Source organism: Hyposmocoma kahamanoa, unplaced genomic scaffold (genome assembly GCF_003589595.1).
Source record: "Hyposmocoma kahamanoa isolate Upper Pololo Valley unplaced genomic scaffold, ASM358959v1 88, whole genome shotgun sequence".
In the NCBI taxonomy this organism is placed as follows: Eukaryota; Metazoa; Arthropoda; class Insecta; order Lepidoptera; family Cosmopterigidae; genus Hyposmocoma; species Hyposmocoma kahamanoa.
In genome coordinates this window covers 13,401,527-13,423,163 of record NW_020654466.1, presented here as the reverse complement: position 1 = coordinate 13,423,163, position 21,637 = coordinate 13,401,527, and the positions used below count along the sequence as shown (strand labels likewise).

Genomic DNA, 21,637 nt, shown 5'->3' with positions numbered 1-21,637 from the left:
TTATGTACAACCAATAATTATTAGTTACATTTACTGCAATATTATACACAAATGAAATTACTTTACCTAATCAAGTTACGAGTTATACAGTTAGTGAACGCTTAAATACTTTTTTTACATTCTATATCACATTTCATTTTATATCTATATTGCATTAAATTTGTGATTATCCATAATAAATACTTGATGTATTGCCAAGTTTTAAAAGCACCCATATGAATAAGGGCTTTCCAAGTATTCCGGTTTTATACAACATTAAATTGTTATTCAGACGAAATTCCGTACAATTAAGTCGTTCCAGCAACACATGTCGATAATGATGTTTATTTGTATTTTAAAATCGTATTGTCAAGCCTTTTATATACATTTTAGATATGTTATTTGATGAGACAATGTTAACCCAAGAAGTTGTAACAGATTCTGATATAACTTGAGCAGTAACTGTAGTTTTAGTATTGTTCTATTTACAAATTACCTACAATGCGGAGGACGATATTTTCAACAAAGTGTAGGTATGTATATAATATAAAAGCCAACTACTATTGAGAGCAAATCTGTAACGTTCTGGCTGAACACAGTCGTTAAAACAGCTTATTTTTTTTACAATTTCTACTTGATCTAACCAAAAATATTAGGGAGGCACTTTTGCCAAATTCAGTCTTCACTCTAATATTTCACATTAAACACAAATCATTAGATAATAACGATTATTTCCGGAATGTCTCCGAAATTCCCAAATTGCTAGACGGTCGTTTCTAAAAGATCCGGAGAGGGTCAACAAAAGCCATCTTTGAGGTCCGGATATCCTAGATCGGGCATAGCTCTCCGAGATCCGTTCGCTCTATTATTTTCAACTCGTAAACCTCGACCGCCTCGACCTAAACTAGCGTACCTTGTATCCGCAAGCTTATCCCTTTGTGCAACCTCATCGTAGTACCTAGCGTCATTCAATCCAGCACTATACTTTTGACTTAAGCTGTACTTATCTATAGTAGCGTACTTTTGCACTGTAGCGTATTGTTGAGCAGCTTCAGGCACAGCGGTTCCATTTGCTTTAGCACGATCATAAGGTCTTTCCTCTGGAGGCAATGCTCCATCTAACCTCGCTTTAAACTCTTTGTCTTTTCTTCGATGTCTTCGGCAAGCACACAAAGCTACGGAGATAGCGCATATCAGAAGACCAGCTCCAGCTGCTGCAGCGACGTATGGCGGTGGCAATGATATCCTGAATGAACAGTTAGCGTCGTCTTCGTCATAGCCCGACGGGCAATGGGGGCTACCATCGCACCACAATGCAAGTGGTATGCAGGCGTTGAGTTCAGGACAGCTAAGTAAAAGAACAAATACGTTATTTTCCGGAAAATATAAATAAACTTTAATTAACTTGTTTTGTTTGTGTAATAAAATATACATACCTCTGATGACATTCTAAGCTGAACGACGCTGGTAGAAGGTTTGCATCTGGATCGTGTTCAAAAATAGGTTTCTTCATAATTTCTATCCATTTTATAGAATAATCTGCTTGTTCATGTTGCAAGAAATCAATCACGTAACTTCTGGCATTTGGTTTTAAGGACGACTCAATAGGGGTTTGAGGAGATTTCCATCCAGGAGAGAACAGTTCTATAATGTTTGATCCTTCTGGACAGATTTCCCGAAGTTTAGAAGTGTCTCGAGCTTCATAAATAAACAGTCTATTTGGTGTCGAGCAAAATGGTGACGAAGAGGTTACTTCATATCCAGGAACTTTTATGTATAAATATCGCCCTTGAACTGGTGTTACATCGTCACCTCCTGGCTCTATTAACCATGGTCTATGAACACAGGCAACCTCTGCTCTGACACTTTCCGATATAACATTCCTATCTCCAACAATTTCCGGTGATATTGGTGTATGCCTTTTATCAAAAAGTCTAATTTCTCCACTACTACCTCTTAGTTTACGATCGCCCCACCCCGATGAGCAAACACTTTCGTCACCCGGTCCGGTTGGAATAAATTTATATTCACCCTCAAAAGCAAAGTCGTCGTAATCTTCTGTTATATTCATCATTGTTATCGTAAAATTAACTTCAACAACGGGAGCTGTTAAAGTGTGTATATTCAATGGTTCGGATCTGTTAGTACAAAGACAGTCTCTTTGTATTGGTACCCCTTCCCACGGATACTCAGTAATGATAATTTGAGCAAAGCCTTCGCCACCAACGGTGGTTCGTTTCGCAAGCCTATCGCATTTCCAACGTCCCATTCGAGAGTCTTTGTGTGTACTACAATGTTTGTTCCCAAAATAGCTATTTGTGAACGTCAGTTGCACCCTTTCGCCTTGTTTCGCTTCGAATCTGCAGAAAACGGAAAACATACTTTAGTTTGAATGCATCTCGGTAAACGAAATGCCTTAATTGAATTTTCTTGTAATCCTTACCTCAGAATGCACGTTAGATTCTGTGCACCGCCTCTTCCGTAGTAAAATATTGCTCTAGGTGCTTGGAATCTACCAGAGTAAGTTTGAGCAGACTTGAAAACTCTATCACAAGCTGATTGCGAGCCCGCGAGTGGTTGTCCTTGCTCGCTCACGTCCACAAACTCATAGCGCAGAACGAACGAAACGGGGTATAGAGCTGAGCCTTGACGCAACTCCTGCGGGAAAAGAAAAATCTTATTTTGACCGTCCTGGTTACATAAATATTGGAATAAGATCGGGTCAATATAACTTAGAAAACATACAATAATATCTCAATTTGTTCACGTTTGTATTGTACAGATGTACAGAGTTGTTTTTTTAAGTACGTATATTAGTTTAAAAAATTCCTATAGTCTACATCTTGAGTAAATCATTTAAATTTCAACAAAATCTTGACTATGACTTGTTAAAACATTGTTAGTCAGGTTAAATACTTATAACAAAATAATATGGTATACTGCGAAATTCTCAACTTTCCAAGGTCGTTTGAACACAGCGAGTCCGCGCGGTGTAGTAAAACTTGAAATATTTAGTTAGGAAACTTGCTTCAGTTCGTTCTCTGCTGAATTTAATATTTAATAATAAAGCAGTACTCAACTTGTGACTTTAACAACTTGATGAATACCAGGTTTACCTTTATTAACAAGAACGCTTACTAGGGATACGCTTTCAGAATATTGATCATAGTAATAAATTTATAACCTATATCATTATCCTTTATTATATCCATATCCATAGTAAAATATGAAATGACCCAGTGCACTTTTAATTGCTATCAAAGTACCTACTTTACCAGTACTATCCACTGTCGTGTACTGGTCTCCTGTTTGATAGGATCTGAGAAGCTGTCAAAAGTATTTGCTATTTAATTACATTTCAAGATAAATATGACCATGAAATATCGTCCTGAGTAATTAAGCAGTACTTAACTTTTTAAATGCAAAGTCTCGTGTCTCAAAGACTTTTTATAACCAAGTTTATTAATAAAGATTCTGTAAATGCCTATGCATAAACAAGTTATTGTTCGTCCTCGTATACAAAATTTATTAATAGATACAACGTACCACTTAAACCTTACGTTACCATCAGTTTTAAACTTTGAAACTTTTTATCTTTATTGTTCATTCGTTTATTTATGAAATCACCGTCTATAGAAGCGCTGAAAAGAGCTCTAGTAATTCTGAAAATTTGACGCATCAACTCAAAACAAATTGTAAAAAAAAGAAGTACATAATCGTTATACACAATATTTCTTCATCACGCTACGTCATCCTTCAGTAAAAAATCATAACCACAAACAAAAGTAAAAAGTACAAACTTATTATTCTGTAGTTACAGTTTCTTAAAAGTTATTATCAGTATAATCATGTCAGTACTTGTCAGTATAATTACGTTAGTAATTACCAGTATATTTTCTAAAGTAAGTATCAGTATAATTATGAAAGTAATTATCATAAAGGAAATTAAACTATTTTTCTGGATTTAAATAACATATATTTGTTTTTTCATATAAACCGATGTTTTGTGCCCTATACAGGTCCCATGGTCACGTTTGAATAAAATTCGGAAAAATAGTTTCATTTCCTATGTGTAACAATCGCGAAAACCTAAGAACTCGATAATTATCATAAAGTTACTAGCACAGTCCTTTCGGTGAAATTGGCAGCTTCCCACTGATAATGTTTTATGCAAATTTTCAAAATGTATTATGTGTAATTTATGCTTATAGTTAAAGAACTGAAAATATTAAAATAGCAATAAAATGACTTGTCGTAAACTGAAAACGTGAAATAACAAGTCATCTGATGTAACTGAAATTAAAAGAACAAAATTATACTACAGTGTGTTTTAATTCTTGGGTTTGTTCTAAAATCATTATGTGTTATCAAACTTGTATTACCTACGTACTTTGTTTTTTTAAAATAGTGTTCAGGGAAAAGCGTTTTATTAGTTATTTTTTAGAATTCTACGACACATTTATTACACCACAAGTATTGGGAAAATTGCTAACAATTTTAATTAAACTGATTTGTTATAAACTTTAGCATAACAAGACATAATCCATAAGTTTGAATGTAAGCCTAACTATCCAATTCGTGTAAAAAGCAGGTTGTTCAAAATGCTTATGGAATCTGTGTCACTCTGTCACTATTTGGGTCGCGAAGCTAATAAATCCGTGTTAAATTTTCATAGCTATGTCACATTGAGTGCCAGCCATACAGGTCGCGATAAGGGCCCTCTTACACTTGTTCATCCGGTGAACGACAGAAAGGGCTCGAACGAAACATACGGCCAATGCTTTTTTAAACTGAGGTTGAATACAGTGAAAATAAATAACTAAGACTACAAACTTACTTTTAACGCGAAAGTGTATAATTACATAAACTTAAAAAGCCACAGCTTAGATTATTTTAGTAAAAACTTTTCTAAGTGCCAGACGGGTATACGATTTAAAAGATTTGAATAAATCTGTACACTTACTTCAACTTACTAACTTTGAGTTTAGTTATTACTTGTTATATGTAAAAAGTAAGTAAGTAAAGGTATTCGTGAATATTAAATTGAAAGAATGATGAAATAGGATGTTAATACGTTGTTTAGAATTTAGAAATTGAAGAAACATTGGCCGCCAATTGTTAACTGACCACATTAAAAATTTGTGGTCACTAGCCGAAACGTGGTGGTTGACTAAATGTAAACGAGTCCTAACGCGACACTAAAGCATTCCATCATGGCTGGCGTGGAGTGGAGTTGAGCGCACGTACTCTTTGCATTATTCACTATGGCAAATGCAATGTTCTGAGAGCACGTGACTTATCTCTCTGGACGACCGATGTTTCACTGGGCAGAAAAAGCATGTAACTGAGCGGGGAACTAGGAAGGCTATTCTACACTGCTGATTGTGTTTGGTTTCTATGAATAGTGCGATCACAAAGTAGTAGGTAAATAGGTAATTCGTGTAATAAAATGGCTCTTGTCTGTGCGGGAATCGAGTAGCAATTGGTCCTTGGTAAAACACTAGGCAACACTAAATAAATAAATTTTTACAACTTTTATATATAGTTCCGCCTGGTGCAGCAAGTGAATAGCTATAGAATAGAATAGAATAAACATTTATTGCATAGGTGAATACTGAAAATATAGGTGAATACTGAAAATCAGCAATGCTGAGTTTTCGTCCTTTTGTCCACATTACAGTTTATTTGTGGTTGTCTATGTGTGTGCCCATGGCTATATTGAGTGTGTACGTTATTATTGTTATTGTTTTATTTTCAAATTGTTCGCCTATATTATATAGTTTGTTTTTGGAGGATAAATAAATGTTTTTTTTATTTATTTTATTTTGAAATGTAACAAATGGGAAATTTTGTGTTTAAAACTTGTTCTTAGTATCACTTAATTGGAATTAAATATCGTACTACATTACTAGTAATTACGTATTAATTTAATTTATTCTACATTGTATAACTTATTACAGTATGATAATAACTTTCAACACAAATCTTTAAATAGCAAATTTGGTAATACGTATTTAATATAACGTATCTAATAAAATATAGTTACCTGTAAGATAGTCAACGCGGGTCCACTAGTGATGTAGCTCTCAGACGGAGCGCAGGGTCTTGTGGCCCTTGTTGCGTTGGATAGAAGTGCGTGGTCACACAGTTTCGGCGATTCTTCACGGCAGAAAGAACCGAGAAGTGACTTTTTGTCACTCATATCCAACTGTGAAAGAAATATTGAAATTAGAAAAAATATTGAACACGGTTATTTCAAATTAATCCCTAAACATCACGGGTCAGGCGTTATTAATCCAATATATCTTAAACACGTCAATTTTGTCACTAGAAAAAATAAAATTTTGTTGTATGACTTTTGTGAGTTTACATATTTATTTACTTTCCATACAAGTCAGGTTTGCATAGGAAAAAATGTTGTAACGTCATAATTTCTAAAACACACAACAAAAGTTGTTAGGTTTAATGGTCGAAATGCTGTGTTATGAGGTTTCGGGTTAATTTGAAATTATAACTCAATTGTATGGGGTATTCGGGTTACTGAGCCTCGAAAGTTGGTTAACCTTAAGTACACTGCTAGACATAATCAAAAAAGGAAGCGTCTCAACAGTGATGGTTTTGCCATAAACGTTACGCTAACAAAAACGTTATAAAATAAGTTGGATAAATCCGTTGAATTCAAATCATACAATTTATACAACTACTATATACTATTACAATTTATATCGTCAATACAATTTATTAATAAATGGAACACATTAATTGAGTCTATGGTTCAAGTACATAGCCTTATCTGATATTCTTCCATAGTCCACCACGATTAGGAATTTACCAAATATACCAAAATTCAACGTAACCATGGGATATACAAAGGGCCTGTAACGCTGGTTTTTTTGCAAACTCCAATATATGCGATATAGATTCGAAAGAATAGTATTATATCCTATGTGTAACAATTGCAAAAATCTAAGAGCTCTATATAAGCTATACGCCTATCAATAACAGTTGCAGTGCCACTCAGAGCTTCAAATCGCAAAGATCTGAGGGGCACTGCCACTGCGCCGTCACCCTGAGACATAAGTTGACAAGTCCCATGTGCCAGTAACTTCACCAGCACCTTTACCCTTCAAAATCGGAAGGTAGTAATGCTCACATGCTCGCTTGGTGGCAGAAATACGTAAGGTAGAAGTAGGTAACGCAGAACTTCCCTGGACGAACTCTTTAACAAGGAACTCTACTGCTACTAAACTCGTTGTTGTTATAAGTTGACGAAAAAGTTTACATTGGCTATTTGACAGGCAATCCCAGGATTCTTGTAATTTGTGTCTTATGCATTGTTTAGTTCTTGAATATTATTATAATAAATTTTACTTTATATCGAGTATAAAAGTTCCATACTTTTCAACTCATGTCTCAGGCTGACGGGCGCAGAAGCAGTGCACCTCAGATCTTTGAGATTTAAAGCTCTGAGTGGCACTGCACCTGTTAATGACAGGCGTGTCGTTTACCATCAGGCACACTTGTTCGTCCCATAACTTAGTATTATAAAAAAAACGATTGAATCGCTGCCTCTCTTATAGAAGACAGGAAATGGTTCCACGACATAAACCCGCACAAGAAGTGTAGGTAATAGGAGTAAATATAATCATATGAGTTATTTCCAAGAATAACATTATAACGGAGGAAATTACAACGTAATGTTTCAAGCACATTCCGGTACTAGTATTTGCTTTTACGGTGGTATTGCTTTACAATGTATATCAAGTAATGCAAACAATGGTAGTGTTTCCCCCAATTAGTTTGAATAGGCCGTTTACATTTTGCCATGTGGCCGTCGGTTACACGCGAAAGAGGCACCTAGACGTCCAGTAACAGACACTAGGCCATTACACCATATCACATCATTTCATGGTTTTCGGTTAGGACCTACATCTATAAGCACAGTCGGCGCCAAAGTGATCTCTACAATTATATTGACCAAAAATATGTAATGCCTATTCCATTCAAATAAAAATCAACATTATATTTATGAATATAAGGTGTAAGTTTTCAATTTACGTTTCTATCTGTAGATACGGCGACATTTAGCAGTATTTAAACGCGCGATTGCATCGCCTATAAATCCCAAGTGTAGCGTTGCAATCGCGCGTTTATATCGATGCAGTCGCGCGTTTATATCGATGCAGACGCGCGATTGCATCGCTGCTTAAAATCGCGCGCTTATGATAAAGGTAGACTAACGACTGCATCGCGTGTGCATCGTTGCTAAAAGTCGCGTTGTGTAACCGCTCTTAACTACATATTAAAAGTCGTTTACATTGTAGATTTACTAAGACAGTCAAATTTCGTTTCAAGCTTGTTGACAACCTCTGGTAAAGTTACCATTTGTGAAAATAGCTTTATTGGATTCTGTCAGTGTGGTTTTGTACCTAAAATTAATGAAAACAAAGAAGTCAGTTAGACTGATTTTGCAAAAACACTCTTTAGTCGGCTTATATTATGTCGTTGAGGGAAACAACCTCGTAACGCGACGGGAATTATTTGACAATTGGCCTATTCGTTATCAGTTCTTTCAGCCGGCGGTGAAATAATAACGTTAGTTGATTGCAATTAATTCGTTTATACACTTTTCACAGTAATTAGTTCGAAAGTACAAAAGATCAGGTTCAAACGAATTTTAAATGCCATGCGGCAAGTTCACAGGAATAGCCCAGCCTCGGATGTTCACTTTCTAAGCAAAGGTGTATTTCCACTGGCGTGACGGGGCGAGGGGAGACGAGGACAATATCAATTCTCTCCTGGCGCATCTTCGGTGGAAATGGTCTGGATTGACGAGGATGGGCGAGGCTAAAATTGAAATATTCATTTTGTATGAAAAAATAGTTTATGAAATTTTACCAACTTCTGCAGTCTCGATTTTTTTCTTTCCATACAATGAAATAATCCCTTCAAAAAAGTTAGTCGATCAACACAAAAAAATGTTGATAAATTTATTCACTTTTATTGATAACTCACGCTTGACCAAAAAACTGACTGTGCCAAAATTGTTTACACAAAAAAAAAACAATGGTTCCTAAGACAGTTTCCTTATACCTTGTATGGTTTCGGAATTCCCCATATTGTCCCATTGAAAACAAAAAAAAAACACTGTTTAAATATGCATTCAATGTGTCTTTTTAACTCATTTATTTTATTTATTTTTTGTTAACGCAAGTTTGGCATAGTCAATTTTGTCAAGCGTGAGTTGTCCATAAATATGAATTAAAACCATTATTTTTTTAGTGCAGATCGACTCAGTTTCATGTAAAAATCTATTCATTGTATTGGAAGAAAAAAATCGGGCGGGCGGGATAGAAGTTGGATAAATTTAATAATTTTTTCTTCATTCAAAATCGTTTTCACAAAAAAAAAAGACTTAATGGTTCCTAAGACAGTTTTCCTGTACCTCCTTTAGTTTGGAATTTCCCCATACTGTCCCAATTAAAACTAACACATTGTATATATGCTTAATTGACTAAAAACGGATGACGTGTATTGCTAAAATACAAAGCCAATTTACAAGCGGACTATTTAAAAAGAACATTCCCAAGAACTTTTCTTATTAAAGTGCCAGCAAAAAATAACAAGTTGAAAACGCTTATCCATTCTTAATGCAAGCGGAGGAATGCCGAATGAATGAAACGAAACACCGCACTGCAGTTGGATAGAAGTCAGTAAGAGTGCTCAGACACATTAAAGAAAATTAATGTTTGGCTCCCGCCGTCAAGAGGGAGGTAGGTAGGAGGCAACGGTAGTTGCCAGTATAGAATAGCAGAGGTAGACGTTGGCAAAGTGAAATGGTACAGAATATAGGCGAAAACGCCACCCAATTTTATATCGCTTCTGTATTTGTATTATCACATTAGTTTCCCGCACTGCGAAAGTTTTACATACTACGCTTAAGTTAATCCACAATTCATTACTCTACTCGGTTCACGCGGAACTTTTTGCCATTTAAATTTCTGTGCTAAAGTTTTACTTGCAATTTCTGTCATAAAACTGTGCTGTTCCGAGGCAAACAACGGTAATATAGAGAATCTGAACAACATTATGGTTTGTGCTGCTTCCTATCTTATTTTAGTTGAAAAAGCACCTTTTAAATGCAACAAGGCATTTTAAAATTTTATGGAAGACATAATTTTTTAGCATTATTTTCTTTACTTCGAAAGGTGTTTTTTGTTCTCAAACAGTTTTCCATTCCTAAGTCACCATTTTGCTGATTGGTTTGGTACAAATTTCCGCAAACACAAGACTATCGGTTAAACGTTTTATTGGTAGTAAAATATACCTTTTTGTCGAGGTCGGCATCGGGTGCCGCGCCGTCCCATATGGTGAGCTGGGAGGAGCAGTCCTTCTGTTGATCGAAACCAGCTGGCTCCGTCCCTGCTGAGTGGTACTTCACGAATGACACCCATACTATTTCGTTGGGACGGCCCTGAGAAACCATAAATCATTTTTAATAGAACTAAAAGGTCGTTATCACACGCCATCGCGTTTCAAGTTTGAAACGACAGCTACTTATTAATTTAGGCTGAAATGCAATTCGCGTGCTTGCTCCGGGGTTGTTTGTTCCGGTTTTGTTTTAACCGCTTAGAAATCTTTTCGTTACTTGATAATTGCTTGATACTGGTAATTAGATAGTCCAGTTGAAGAAATATAAAGCAGTTAAGGTTTAATTACGTGCAAATACCTACGGTATCGTTTTTACAAAGTCGAAAGTATTATTGTTGTAAACTAAAATGTTGTTTTTAAATAACACAGTCTTGGATACAATAAGATTTATTTATTTATTTCCACTTTGTAAATAGTGAAAACAATACAACACAGAACAAATGGTGTAAATAATGCCACAAAGCATTCTCTGCCAGCAGCATAACACTCTATCATTCTCATTCTATTAATTATCGTGATTTTTTGTTACATATTTTTATTATTTATATTAGATATTAAAATAATAGCGTAGAATATATAATAAAACAAACGGATTTATAAAAGACGCGCCTTTGGTGTAATAAGACCACATTTGCAAAAATGTCAACTGGTAGATACAATCAATCTTAGTAATAAAGAAGACAAAAACACATTAAATTCTAAATGAACTACCTGTTTGTGCCGCAGCATATAATGAAAACACAAAAAAAAATGGCAGGGCCTAGAAAAAAAAGTTTTTAGTTTATATTAAATAAGGAAAAACAAAAATTATGAGTTACGATTATTATTATTACTTACGTTATTATTGATTGTTATTATATTGATATGATTGTTATTAATTACGTTAGAAGGCGAAATTGAACATAAAGATTCGTATTATTTTCAAGTCTCATGTATTATCACATGTGGCTTTATTATACCAAAAGCACGAAGTGCTTCAAAACAGTTATCGGTTCTCTAGTAGTTTCAGAAATAAGCATTTCTCTCATATTTTAGCTTGCAAAAGACCTTACTGCATTCTTACCTGAAAGTAGTATACACACGAGGTATTTGGGGGTAGAGAGTGCCTAGGATTTCTGAGCACACCGCTCGTTTTGTCTGAGGAGCGCAGCACAAAGCGGCAACGTCCGTCGGAGCGCACGTACGAGTGAGATTCTTTGTCCACGTACAGCACCTGCCAAGCGAAATATTTACTGCTAATATCAAAGAAAACGTCTTAATCTGTAACGTGCCATGCGGAAAGAATAGCGAGTCGGGTTCTGTATATTAGATTACATGCTTTCTAGCGGATTAAGATTGCAAGAATTTATTTGTGCTATAAATTCACATGTGGAATCTAGAATTTATTTCTGTTTGTCTAACTGGTAGCGTTAGTTCGTTTCTCACAGAAGCGCACTTGAAACTATTTATTGCGGTACCTCAATGATGAAAACAAAATCCTTTTGCCTTATCATACATATATGTATATCTTAATTTAATCTCGTTTGTAATATTTCAAACCTTGCCTCTTTTTAGTACCAATGCCCAAAATATCTGTCAATGTAATTTTTACTCCAATAGCTCAATTTATGTGGCCGGACATTGATTTCCAAGATACAGGCATGTGCCTAGTTTGGATGATCAGAGTTTGAACAAATCACTCTGTACAACTAGTATTTAATTACCGTTTATCTCAATTTTGTGATACAATCTTTTTAGGAATAAATTATTATTATTATTATATCATGACTCATGCCTCCCACCGGAGTAGACTCCTGACAATTCCCTTTCACCTCCACATCCCATCAGTATCTTCATATATGCCCGTTTATTCTTAGTACTTTTAATCCGGACTTACTTAAGGACATCCCCAATCTCATTGAGATATGTACGCCGAGGCCTACCTGTCCCCACGCATCCATCCACAATCGCTCTGTAAATTTGTGCAGTTAATCTACCAATATTCATTCTTTCTACATGACCGAAACATAGAAGAATCCCACTCTCAGCCTCTATAGCCAAACAGTTACCATCCTGGTCTGCCCCACAAAGGTATCGGATTGGATTTCCGGGCCGGGAGAAATACGTAAGGCCTACATTCATTTCTCTCGTGAGCTTGGATGTATTTTGTGGTTGTCTATGTGTGTGTCAATGGCACCAACGATACAGGGTTTCCCTTGTGCAGGGCTTCGAGTGTGTGTTTTTGTCTCTATCCTGTAGGGTAAGCACGATAAAGCGCGACTTGCGTGACAGCGTCATAAAGCACGAGATATTGCTATACTTCCATAGATAACAGCAATATCTCACGCTTTAATGTCGCTCTCGCGCTCTATCATGCTAGCCCTGCGGTGACCACCCCACATCATCTTTCATACTACCACAACGTATGAACAAAAAAGTTAATCTTTTATACTACGATAAGGCACGACTTGCGCGAGAGGGATATAAAGCGCAAGAACTCTGTGCGAGAATAGAAGTATATCGCGCTTTATGTCGCTCTTGTGCTAGTAGCACCTTGTTATGCTAGCCTTACTAGTCTCAAAATAAAGAATTCCCTGCACCTATCCAGAACAACCAGACCAGTTTAGAAAAGCTCCCCGTAAAGAGTCGAAATAAATATAACTAAAAACATATCTACGTCAAATAATATTACATGTTTCTCACCTGAACTTCCAACTCAAAACCAGGCAAATAGCTCAATGGCACCGGATGGAAAGGGTTGTCGTACGGTGAAGTGTGAAACTCGAGCAGCATGTTAGGCCCTCTACTGACAATATCAGGAACAGCGTCACCACCACACAATCGGACTAACACAGGCGAGTCTCGTGTAGGTCCATCCCATACGGTTAGATAGTCTTGCACCACGTTACATTGGTCCCATATCCTGAAAAATAAGGTTTTATTACCCTCAAAAATAAGGCTAAATTGAGGCTACATCGCCACACGTTTTCTTTCAAATTAAAATTAATTAATGTATGTGTGCTGTTGTTATTGTTCGTGCCTTTATTTCAGTTTTTATTGAAAATAAAGCCAGGAAGTTTAAGTACAGTTTTACATCAGATGGAATGGAGTTATCTGCCTGTCATGTATAAAAAAAAGTAATTTTAATAATAAAAGACAATAGAAATCCATAAAGTCACAAATTCAGCTAATGCTAAATTTATGAAAACATGAATGATTCGTTTTGATTTTTTTTTAATTGAAATCAAGGGGACGAATAAGTCTTGCGCCTAGTGGTACGCGTCACGCCTGTCCATAACCGTTGCTATGCCACTCAGAGCTTTAAATCGCAAAGATCTAACTGCCACTGCACCCGTCACCCTGATATATAAATTGAAAAGGGCCATGTACCTGTATTTTACCATCTTTAAATCCAAAACGCAATATAATATAATAATACTCAAGTTACGAGCTCTTTCACAAGAAACTCTACCGCTACAAACAATTGATATTGTAAACTGCCTCTGTGGCCGAACGGTTACCATGCCGGAGTGCCACGCAGAGGTCCGAGGGAGAAATATTTGTATGGCCTACATTTATTTGTCTTGTGAGTTTGGGTGTAATTTGTGATTGCCTATATGTGTGTCCATGGCACCCGTGACACAGAGTTTCCCTAGTGCGGTGCTATGTTGAGTGTGTGCGTTATTATTATTATTATACTCAATAGTTTTTTTTTATTAGCACGTTAACCATAGACTACTACAGATATCCATAGAATGTAACTCATATTTTGCATTCATTGTTATACAATCCCTATAATATTCGCCAACATAGTTGAAATTTGAAGCTAGGGCTTAGCGCACGTATAAAATTTACTAACAAAATTTGTTCTACGACTATATACTATATTTTTTTGTATGTACATTCGATACGTTTAAATTCGCTCGTTACACTGTACTACTCAACGTTTCATATGTAGAGAAAAACTTTGTAATAAAAGTTCACCCATTTGGGAAATAAAAAAGATACTCGCTCTTAAAGCAATGTAAAAAACATTTACTATATCACAATGGTTTTCTTTTATTCCTTTTAGAAACAAACATTTCTAAAATTCGTTTCGGGTACACAAAAGCACTTCAAAACTTTTGTAGTGTAACAGAAAGCATCTCATATAGTAGACGTAGTAAACTAATATGAAAGTACATATAAACATTCTAAAACGTAGAACTCCGTCAACAATATTGCCCTTCGTTGAATGGTCTCGTATTTTGACTAATATAGTTTGTAGACAGGATACATAGTCGTAAAAAGTATGTGGTAAAAGAAGCTGTCACTTTTGCATTATACAATTAAGGCCAAAATTTGGCATACACGAAAGAAGCCTCCTAGTATTGACGTACTACTAAAAAAAAGAAAGAAAAATTGTTTCTTCCGTTAATAAATTACAGCACAGTACACACATATTTTATGATTTAACACACTATACAAGACTTATTAATAAATAATTCGAATAATTCACTTGTAGGGGCCAATACTACGCTATAGTATTGACGCCTAATTGTTTAAATTGATAGATGATAAAAGTATAAAGTTTATTAATAAAGTAAGAAGATACAAGGCTCGTTGAGGATGTGTATCTCTTACGCTGTTGTTACGTTAAGACATCTGAATGTTCGTTAAACACTCAAGATGTCTAGATGAAGTGAATGCTCGTTTAACACTAAAATTACTTGCCTACTTATGTGCCCATGTAATGTATGTAAGCCACGGACAGTAGGCCACGGACAGTAGGGCACAAAGTAGAGTGCAAGGTAAGCGGAAGAAAAATGTGCGGTTGTAAACCGTACATCACTAAAATTATTTAATTATCAAAATGAGAATAATAGAGTATGCGCTGTGCTATTACGGAATCCGCCATCTACTCAGCACACTGTCGTTTTACTGAAAATACTATTACGCGGATTTTCAATGGACCTGGTAACAGCATTCATAATATCCTTTGCAAGCCAGGTGCATTCTTTGACACGATTGGCAAGTACGTTACGCCAATTATCGCCTAATTAAGTAATTATTGCCGTCGTGATAAAATCCCTTTATTTCATTAATAGTCTGAGGCTTAAGGTGCACGGTTATATTCTATCAGATTGTTTGAAACGCATCAAACAAAAACCACAGCACTATCTACAAATTTAAAACATCATTGTTCACGGATGAGATTTGCAATTACAAATAAGTATAATAGCGAAATATTTTATTTATTATTACAAATTTACAATACCATCACTTTTATTGTCGATTATAATTATATATTCTATAGAATGTTCAAACGGCAATACGAAATATAATATGTATGTTACGGAAAAGGAAAATATATATGATTTGTATATAGAGAATATTAAAATATATCAAATATAAAATATATTAACGTCACAATGTAGACGGAGATTGCTATCAAAGTAAGTTATTGGTATTTTACTACGGTGTTCTTATAACAAATAATGCTTAAAAATGTAAGCATACAACGTTGGCCTATTCGGCCGCCCATAGTACTCCGGTTTTCTCCTTCTCCGGTTTCTTATGTGCTTGTACTTCATGTAATAATGAGTATTTGTATTGTAATGTAAGTAATGTACGTACATTTTATAGCTTGATAAATGCGATTTGGTACTTCGTAATTTTGCAATGTTTTTATACTGACATCATGACCGTCAACGAATGTCGTTTGTAACATTTTCGGGATTCAAAATTAATGATAACATTCTGCTTCATCATCATCATCATCATTTCAGCCGGAAGATATCTAATACTGGACATTGACCTTCCCTAAAGATCGCCACAATGACAGCTCAAGAGCTGTGGTCGATTTCCGCAACCATCACCAGGTCTTTGGTTGCATTGTGGGTGGTCTGCTCACGTTGCGTCTTCCGGTACGAAAACCCATTCAAATAATAATGTTAATTCATTATAATTGTATTTTTTCATAAAATTACTACAAATTGCATTATATATTGCAATTTCAATTATTAATAATTATTATTACAATTACAGAAAACGAAATGACCAAAAGGGGTAACATTTCTTATCTGTACGCGCAACCTAGGCAATAATCGACGAGTGCCATAAGCCAATTGGTATATCCTTTAACCACAATGACAAGCATTTTAGTGTATACGATAAGAAGAATTTCAGCAGGAGGCTAAAATAAGGTAAGCAGCGAAATCAAATACTGAAATGTACTCAGAACAAGTCCTGAAGGATAAAATAATCTATACTATTAAAATTTACTTACTTCAAAACACGTTGACTTCTGTCGTACTTGACTATTTGGTCTTTGATATGTATTTTATGACTGTTCGTCTGCCGTACGGCGAGAAGCACGTGTTTATCTGCTGGTATCTGAAAAAAGAACGTTTAGTGAAATAAACTGAAAGAAACAGACAAAGTTCAATCAAATGGAAGCAAACCGAAATACCACAAAACCAAACATTCGGCAAAACACGCGTGAATGTTGAATTTAAACTCGATTTATAAAACGTCTTCATATCGAAATTAAATACACGAAATGCGTCAAAAATAATATTAATTTTATGATACAAAGTGACGGGACAAAATAGTAGTGTACCTGTCGCTGTTGCAGTGCCACTCAGAGCTTTAAAAAGTTAGCAACAGCAGATGAGAATAATGATTTTTTAAATCACATTGTTATGTCGAGCTTTTATTTAAAAGTGTTATAAACTGTTAAAATTTTATCACTATAATAGCACGATTATCATTTAATTTTTATCCACATCTTCTGATTTATTTTATTTATTAACTAGATGGTGCATGCAAAGACGTGTACCATGAGGCGCCGCGCAAACGTGTCTTGTGTTGGATTCAAGCATCCTCGTTCTTTTTTACATAAGTTTTGAATCTAGTGATCCTTCTTACCGACCCTTAGGCACAGATTACTTAACCATTGGCCATTGGGTATTTTTTTATGATGCTAAGTCGTCGCCTGATGGTAAGCGACACGCCTGTTCATAATTGTAGTGCCACTTAGAGCTTTAAATCGCAAAGATCTGATGTGCACTGCTTGTGCGCCCATCACCCTGAGACATGTTGAAAAGTCTTATGTGCCTGTAATTTCACCAGCACCCTTACCCTTCACAACCGGAATGCAGTAATGCTCACATCACACTTGGCGGCAGAAATAGGTCAGGTGGCAGTACTTCTCTGGACGAACTCTTTCACAAGGAGATCTACTGCTATTGAAATATACGAGAAGGGTACTATAATCAGTGCAAGCAAGCCCACGCAGCGACCTTCTCAGTCAGACCCTGACCCCAGGTCAGTCAGTTTGCACTGGCAGATAGGTACTGGCTGTTGGCACGTCCACTTCGCGTTATTTATCATATTATTATGTTTTTAGGTTGCCACCACTAAGCCGTTGACTGTAAAGTCCAGTACCAAATCTCCTCTTTGGTGATGGAGCTGTAGGTATGCTCACCTACCGACACCGAAGCGTCTCTCCAGTTTCCAAACACTTACGCGGCTGTAGGGATCAGAGGATGTCTAGCTTATATACAATTGATATGAAATCGACACGGACATAGGCGGCGTCGTCGGTGTTCGACGCCGGTTGCGGCAGTCGGACACTGATGAGTCGCCGGTTGCCGTAACAGCAATTAGAATGAAAATAGAATATTTGCTTGCCGGTTGCTTGTATTCAACACAAGATACACGTTTACGCGGCTCCTAAACCAAAACAGGTTTTTTATTCACATTTGGCAGTCTCGATTTAAGTTTTCTTTGTACCTGTTTTGAAATAAATAAATATCTCGTCAATAAGTAAATAATTCGTAAATTTCTTAGAAAGTAATAATTCAAGAACCTAAACAAAAATCAAGTCACTTTTCTGAACAAACTAAATACAATTTACAAAACGGAGATAGTCCCTCCTCTAAGGTCCTGAGAACCAAACTAAGTTGAAAAGATAATTCTGCATCAAAATGTCCACAGACTGTGTAAACAAACAAACAAGCCCTAAGCTTTGACCCTTAACCAGGAATAACAAAAAGGGACAAAACTGTTCCTCATTGTAAAAAATTATACACTTAACAAACGCAGTACGGTATGAATTTTAATTTAAAAATTAACCAGATACCTACATAGGTTAACCTGAAATTTAAATACTAGAAATTTATCGTTTTAAAAATGTGGCCGTGTAAATAAAATCAGATCTCAATGTCACTTCACTTTATTTGATGACGTATTCAAACTGACAAATTCACAAGTATTCTCTAAAGGTTACTTCACTAGTATACAGCTGGATCAAGACCAAACTGCTCCGCCCATATCGCGGCTCTTTTATAACTTCCGTTGAGGTGGTAGTACTAACTTCACAAAGTTAGGCGTGAATATCATTGGGCGGTCCAAAATGGTACTAAAGTAGTCAATACAACAACTAAATAGTAGTGCGTGAAGTTAGGTGCGAATACCATAGAGGGATCCATAGTGGTACTAAAATAGTCAACAGACGAGCTAAATGGATAAAATGTAACAAAAAGGGTACATCAAACAGTATACTATAGCAGACCTTCGCATATTTATATATTATGACTACATATCTTATTACATAAATAGAACAGAATTTTCTTCAAGTGATGCTCTCAACGTATATGTTACGCGATTACTTTGTCACGATTACAGCCGGTTTCGATGATTCTTTTTTTTTTTGTTGGAAAGAGGGTACCTCAGAAGTTGTTCCATTCAAAATTGAAGAAGATATTCCACCTTTAAGGTTGGCAAATTAGGGGATGAATCCAGTAATTGAATAAAAGTGAAACGTAATGGTGACCTAGAGCTGATAAACAAATCATATATACATAATTAGTTTTATGCACTTTGTATTATTTCATAATTTTCATGTGATAAAAATACTTTTAGTGTAAGAAAACATGTGGTTTCATTGTACCAAAGGTACGATATATTTTAAGTCTGAAGACGTACTTGTAGTCATTAACGTTTGTAACATGCAGTTGTCAAAGTGATACTTAAAACTCATTTTATCAGTAGTTTTAGGGCAAACGTGGAAGCTATTAGTAGACTCAGTACTTCGAAAGTCATTGCAAGTGGTCTCCAATTTCAGGTATTCGTAATTAAATTACAAAACTTAGTACAAGGTAGGTGCTTCTCCTTCAAGTTACCTCAGTTTAACAATAATTAAATTACTCGAAACCTTCAATATTAATTCTTCTGTGGAAGAACACTTCAAAATTTGAGAGCTTGTTTAGTAAAATATGTTTTTAAGTGAATGGACTTGCTCTTGACCACTACCTAGACCTGGAGCAAAAATAGGATCTACGACGGAACTAGCTCGTCCAAAAGATGCCTATTTAGTCGCACTTTTTAGATGCTTAGGTTGTATATGATCGGAAAGGCAGCCGTAGGCAGGGAATTCTAATTAATATAATTAATACCTGGGCTGTAAGCATAACAAAAGATGATGATAAACGCCTAGTATGTTTGAAGGTAATATCAACCAAGTAAGGATGATAATCCCGCCATATGTTTGGATATCCGATGGTAAAAGAGGGCGGGCGGGATAAACAGATGGAACTCATGGGCTCTCACACTCGCTGAAATATATTCTGTAGAAAACTGACAGTTAGGCAATTTTGAGCTGGTGGGCTGATCCATGAAGTTTAGATTCGAGTTTATCGTCGCCAATAAGTCTCCTGGCTCTGCAAGAATCAAGAGCATAAAGTTGATATTTCGTTGAGCCATCACACAGGTGACTGCAATACTCCATGCAAGATCGGATTTGTGGTTCGTACAGAGTAAGAGTCCAGTCATGAAATATCGCTTCACTTTATTAACAATATTCAGTTTTTGGTTGCAGTTTGTGCTTTAGATTTTATTGTAGATTAATAATCGGTTTCTATAGTGAGACACATACTAAGTGCATTATTAATTGTACAAGATATTTTAACCTCCAAAATGCACGTACTATGTGAAGTGGTTCAGACCCAGACAATATTATTCCTATGGTTACGAGTGTTTAGCTCAATTGTGATATCGCATTCTAATTTGGTGTTACATATTCTATATCACCATAGAGTATCTAAAATACGTTTTTTTTTCATTCCAAACCGAAGGGCCTACTTCCCCGGACCTGAAGCAATTAATTATATTTTGTACATTTTAGTGTATATTGTAGTTTGTTGGGTTTTAAGAAATTAGTGAATTAATAGGATATAATTATTATTGTAAATGACGATGCTAGTGATCTATTTCAAATTCATTAGTTTCATAACTTCTAAAAACTCTAATCAAATTTTTAATCATATGATCTCATTAATTAAAAAAGTACATTTTATTTTATCTGATATTATTGCTATCTTAGTTTGTATACAAACTAAGATTGTGAGACTAAGACTTGTAACTTGTAGCTGATACAATTACAAAGCAGAATCTTACCTTAGTATGTTCAATGCGGTAAGTACACGTCGCGTTTCGAGGATAGACACCAGGAAAGTTCGGCGACTGAATGCGACAAGCGCGTAAATCGCAGTCGCTGAGGATGCGGTCGCAGTACGTCCCAGGCACCCTGTCCCCCCTCCAAGCCCCCACAGTGGCGTTCCCATACCGCAGCCGAGCTTCACTCCGTCTTAGAAACTTGTAAGCCAACTTGAAGTCGAAATTGTATCCCACACCCTGAAACCAAACGGAGCTGTCAACTAACTTGGGTTATTGCATTCAGTTTATTATTACAGATTAATGGACTATTATAATAACCGATACTACAGAGTTATTTGTAAAATACGAAAGTATTAGTGTTTCTATAATTTACATTTGATATCTAATCAATTTATATGTGTATTTATTGATTACGTAACATAATTTTTTTATTGCCACCCTAGAACACAATTTTCCTCTCAGTTTTTCAAAGGCTAGCTGGAAGAAATCTATTTATGGGATAAGTTCACCTCATAAAATTTGTAATTTGTTTTGTAGTACAATCATGTGTTTGCATACTTACGTACTTACAATTTTGCAAGACTATAATTACTGACATCATAAACAAAAACTGTTATTCCACGACTTTAATAATTCATCAGATTTCACTTTCTTACAAAAATAAAAATATTTAAATAGGTCTGTCTAAACGATGATAACTCTGTGCGGTAACAAAAGAAAGCGCAGTGTAAATACATTTACTACCAAATAGAGATCTAAAAAGATCAGATAGTACAAAAAAATTAAGTCCATTGTTGGTAAATGTATT

The 21,637-nt window shown here is 35.6% G+C and overlaps 1 protein-coding gene across 1 annotated transcript in view; it reads right to left on the bottom strand.

Moving 5' to 3' along the window:
- Positions 1-340: 340 nt before the first annotated feature.
- LOC113235647 overlaps positions 341-21,637 on the bottom strand; it is a 128,160-nt gene continuing 106,863 nt past the window's right edge. The window contains exons 5-13 of the mRNA XM_026471468.1: positions 20,830-21,066; positions 16,658-16,764; positions 13,093-13,312; positions 11,474-11,623; positions 10,307-10,453; positions 6,026-6,187; positions 2,423-2,637; positions 1,416-2,339; positions 341-1,327 (exon numbers count right to left, since the gene is read on the bottom strand). Coding sequence (XP_026327253.1) covers positions 775-1,327; positions 1,416-2,339; positions 2,423-2,637; positions 6,026-6,187; positions 10,307-10,453; positions 11,474-11,623; positions 13,093-13,312; positions 16,658-16,764; positions 20,830-21,066 — 2,715 coding nt within the window. The 3' untranslated portion in view covers positions 341-774. The remainder of the gene's footprint in view (positions 1,328-1,415; positions 2,340-2,422; positions 2,638-6,025; positions 6,188-10,306; positions 10,454-11,473; positions 11,624-13,092; positions 13,313-16,657; positions 16,765-20,829; positions 21,067-21,637) is intronic.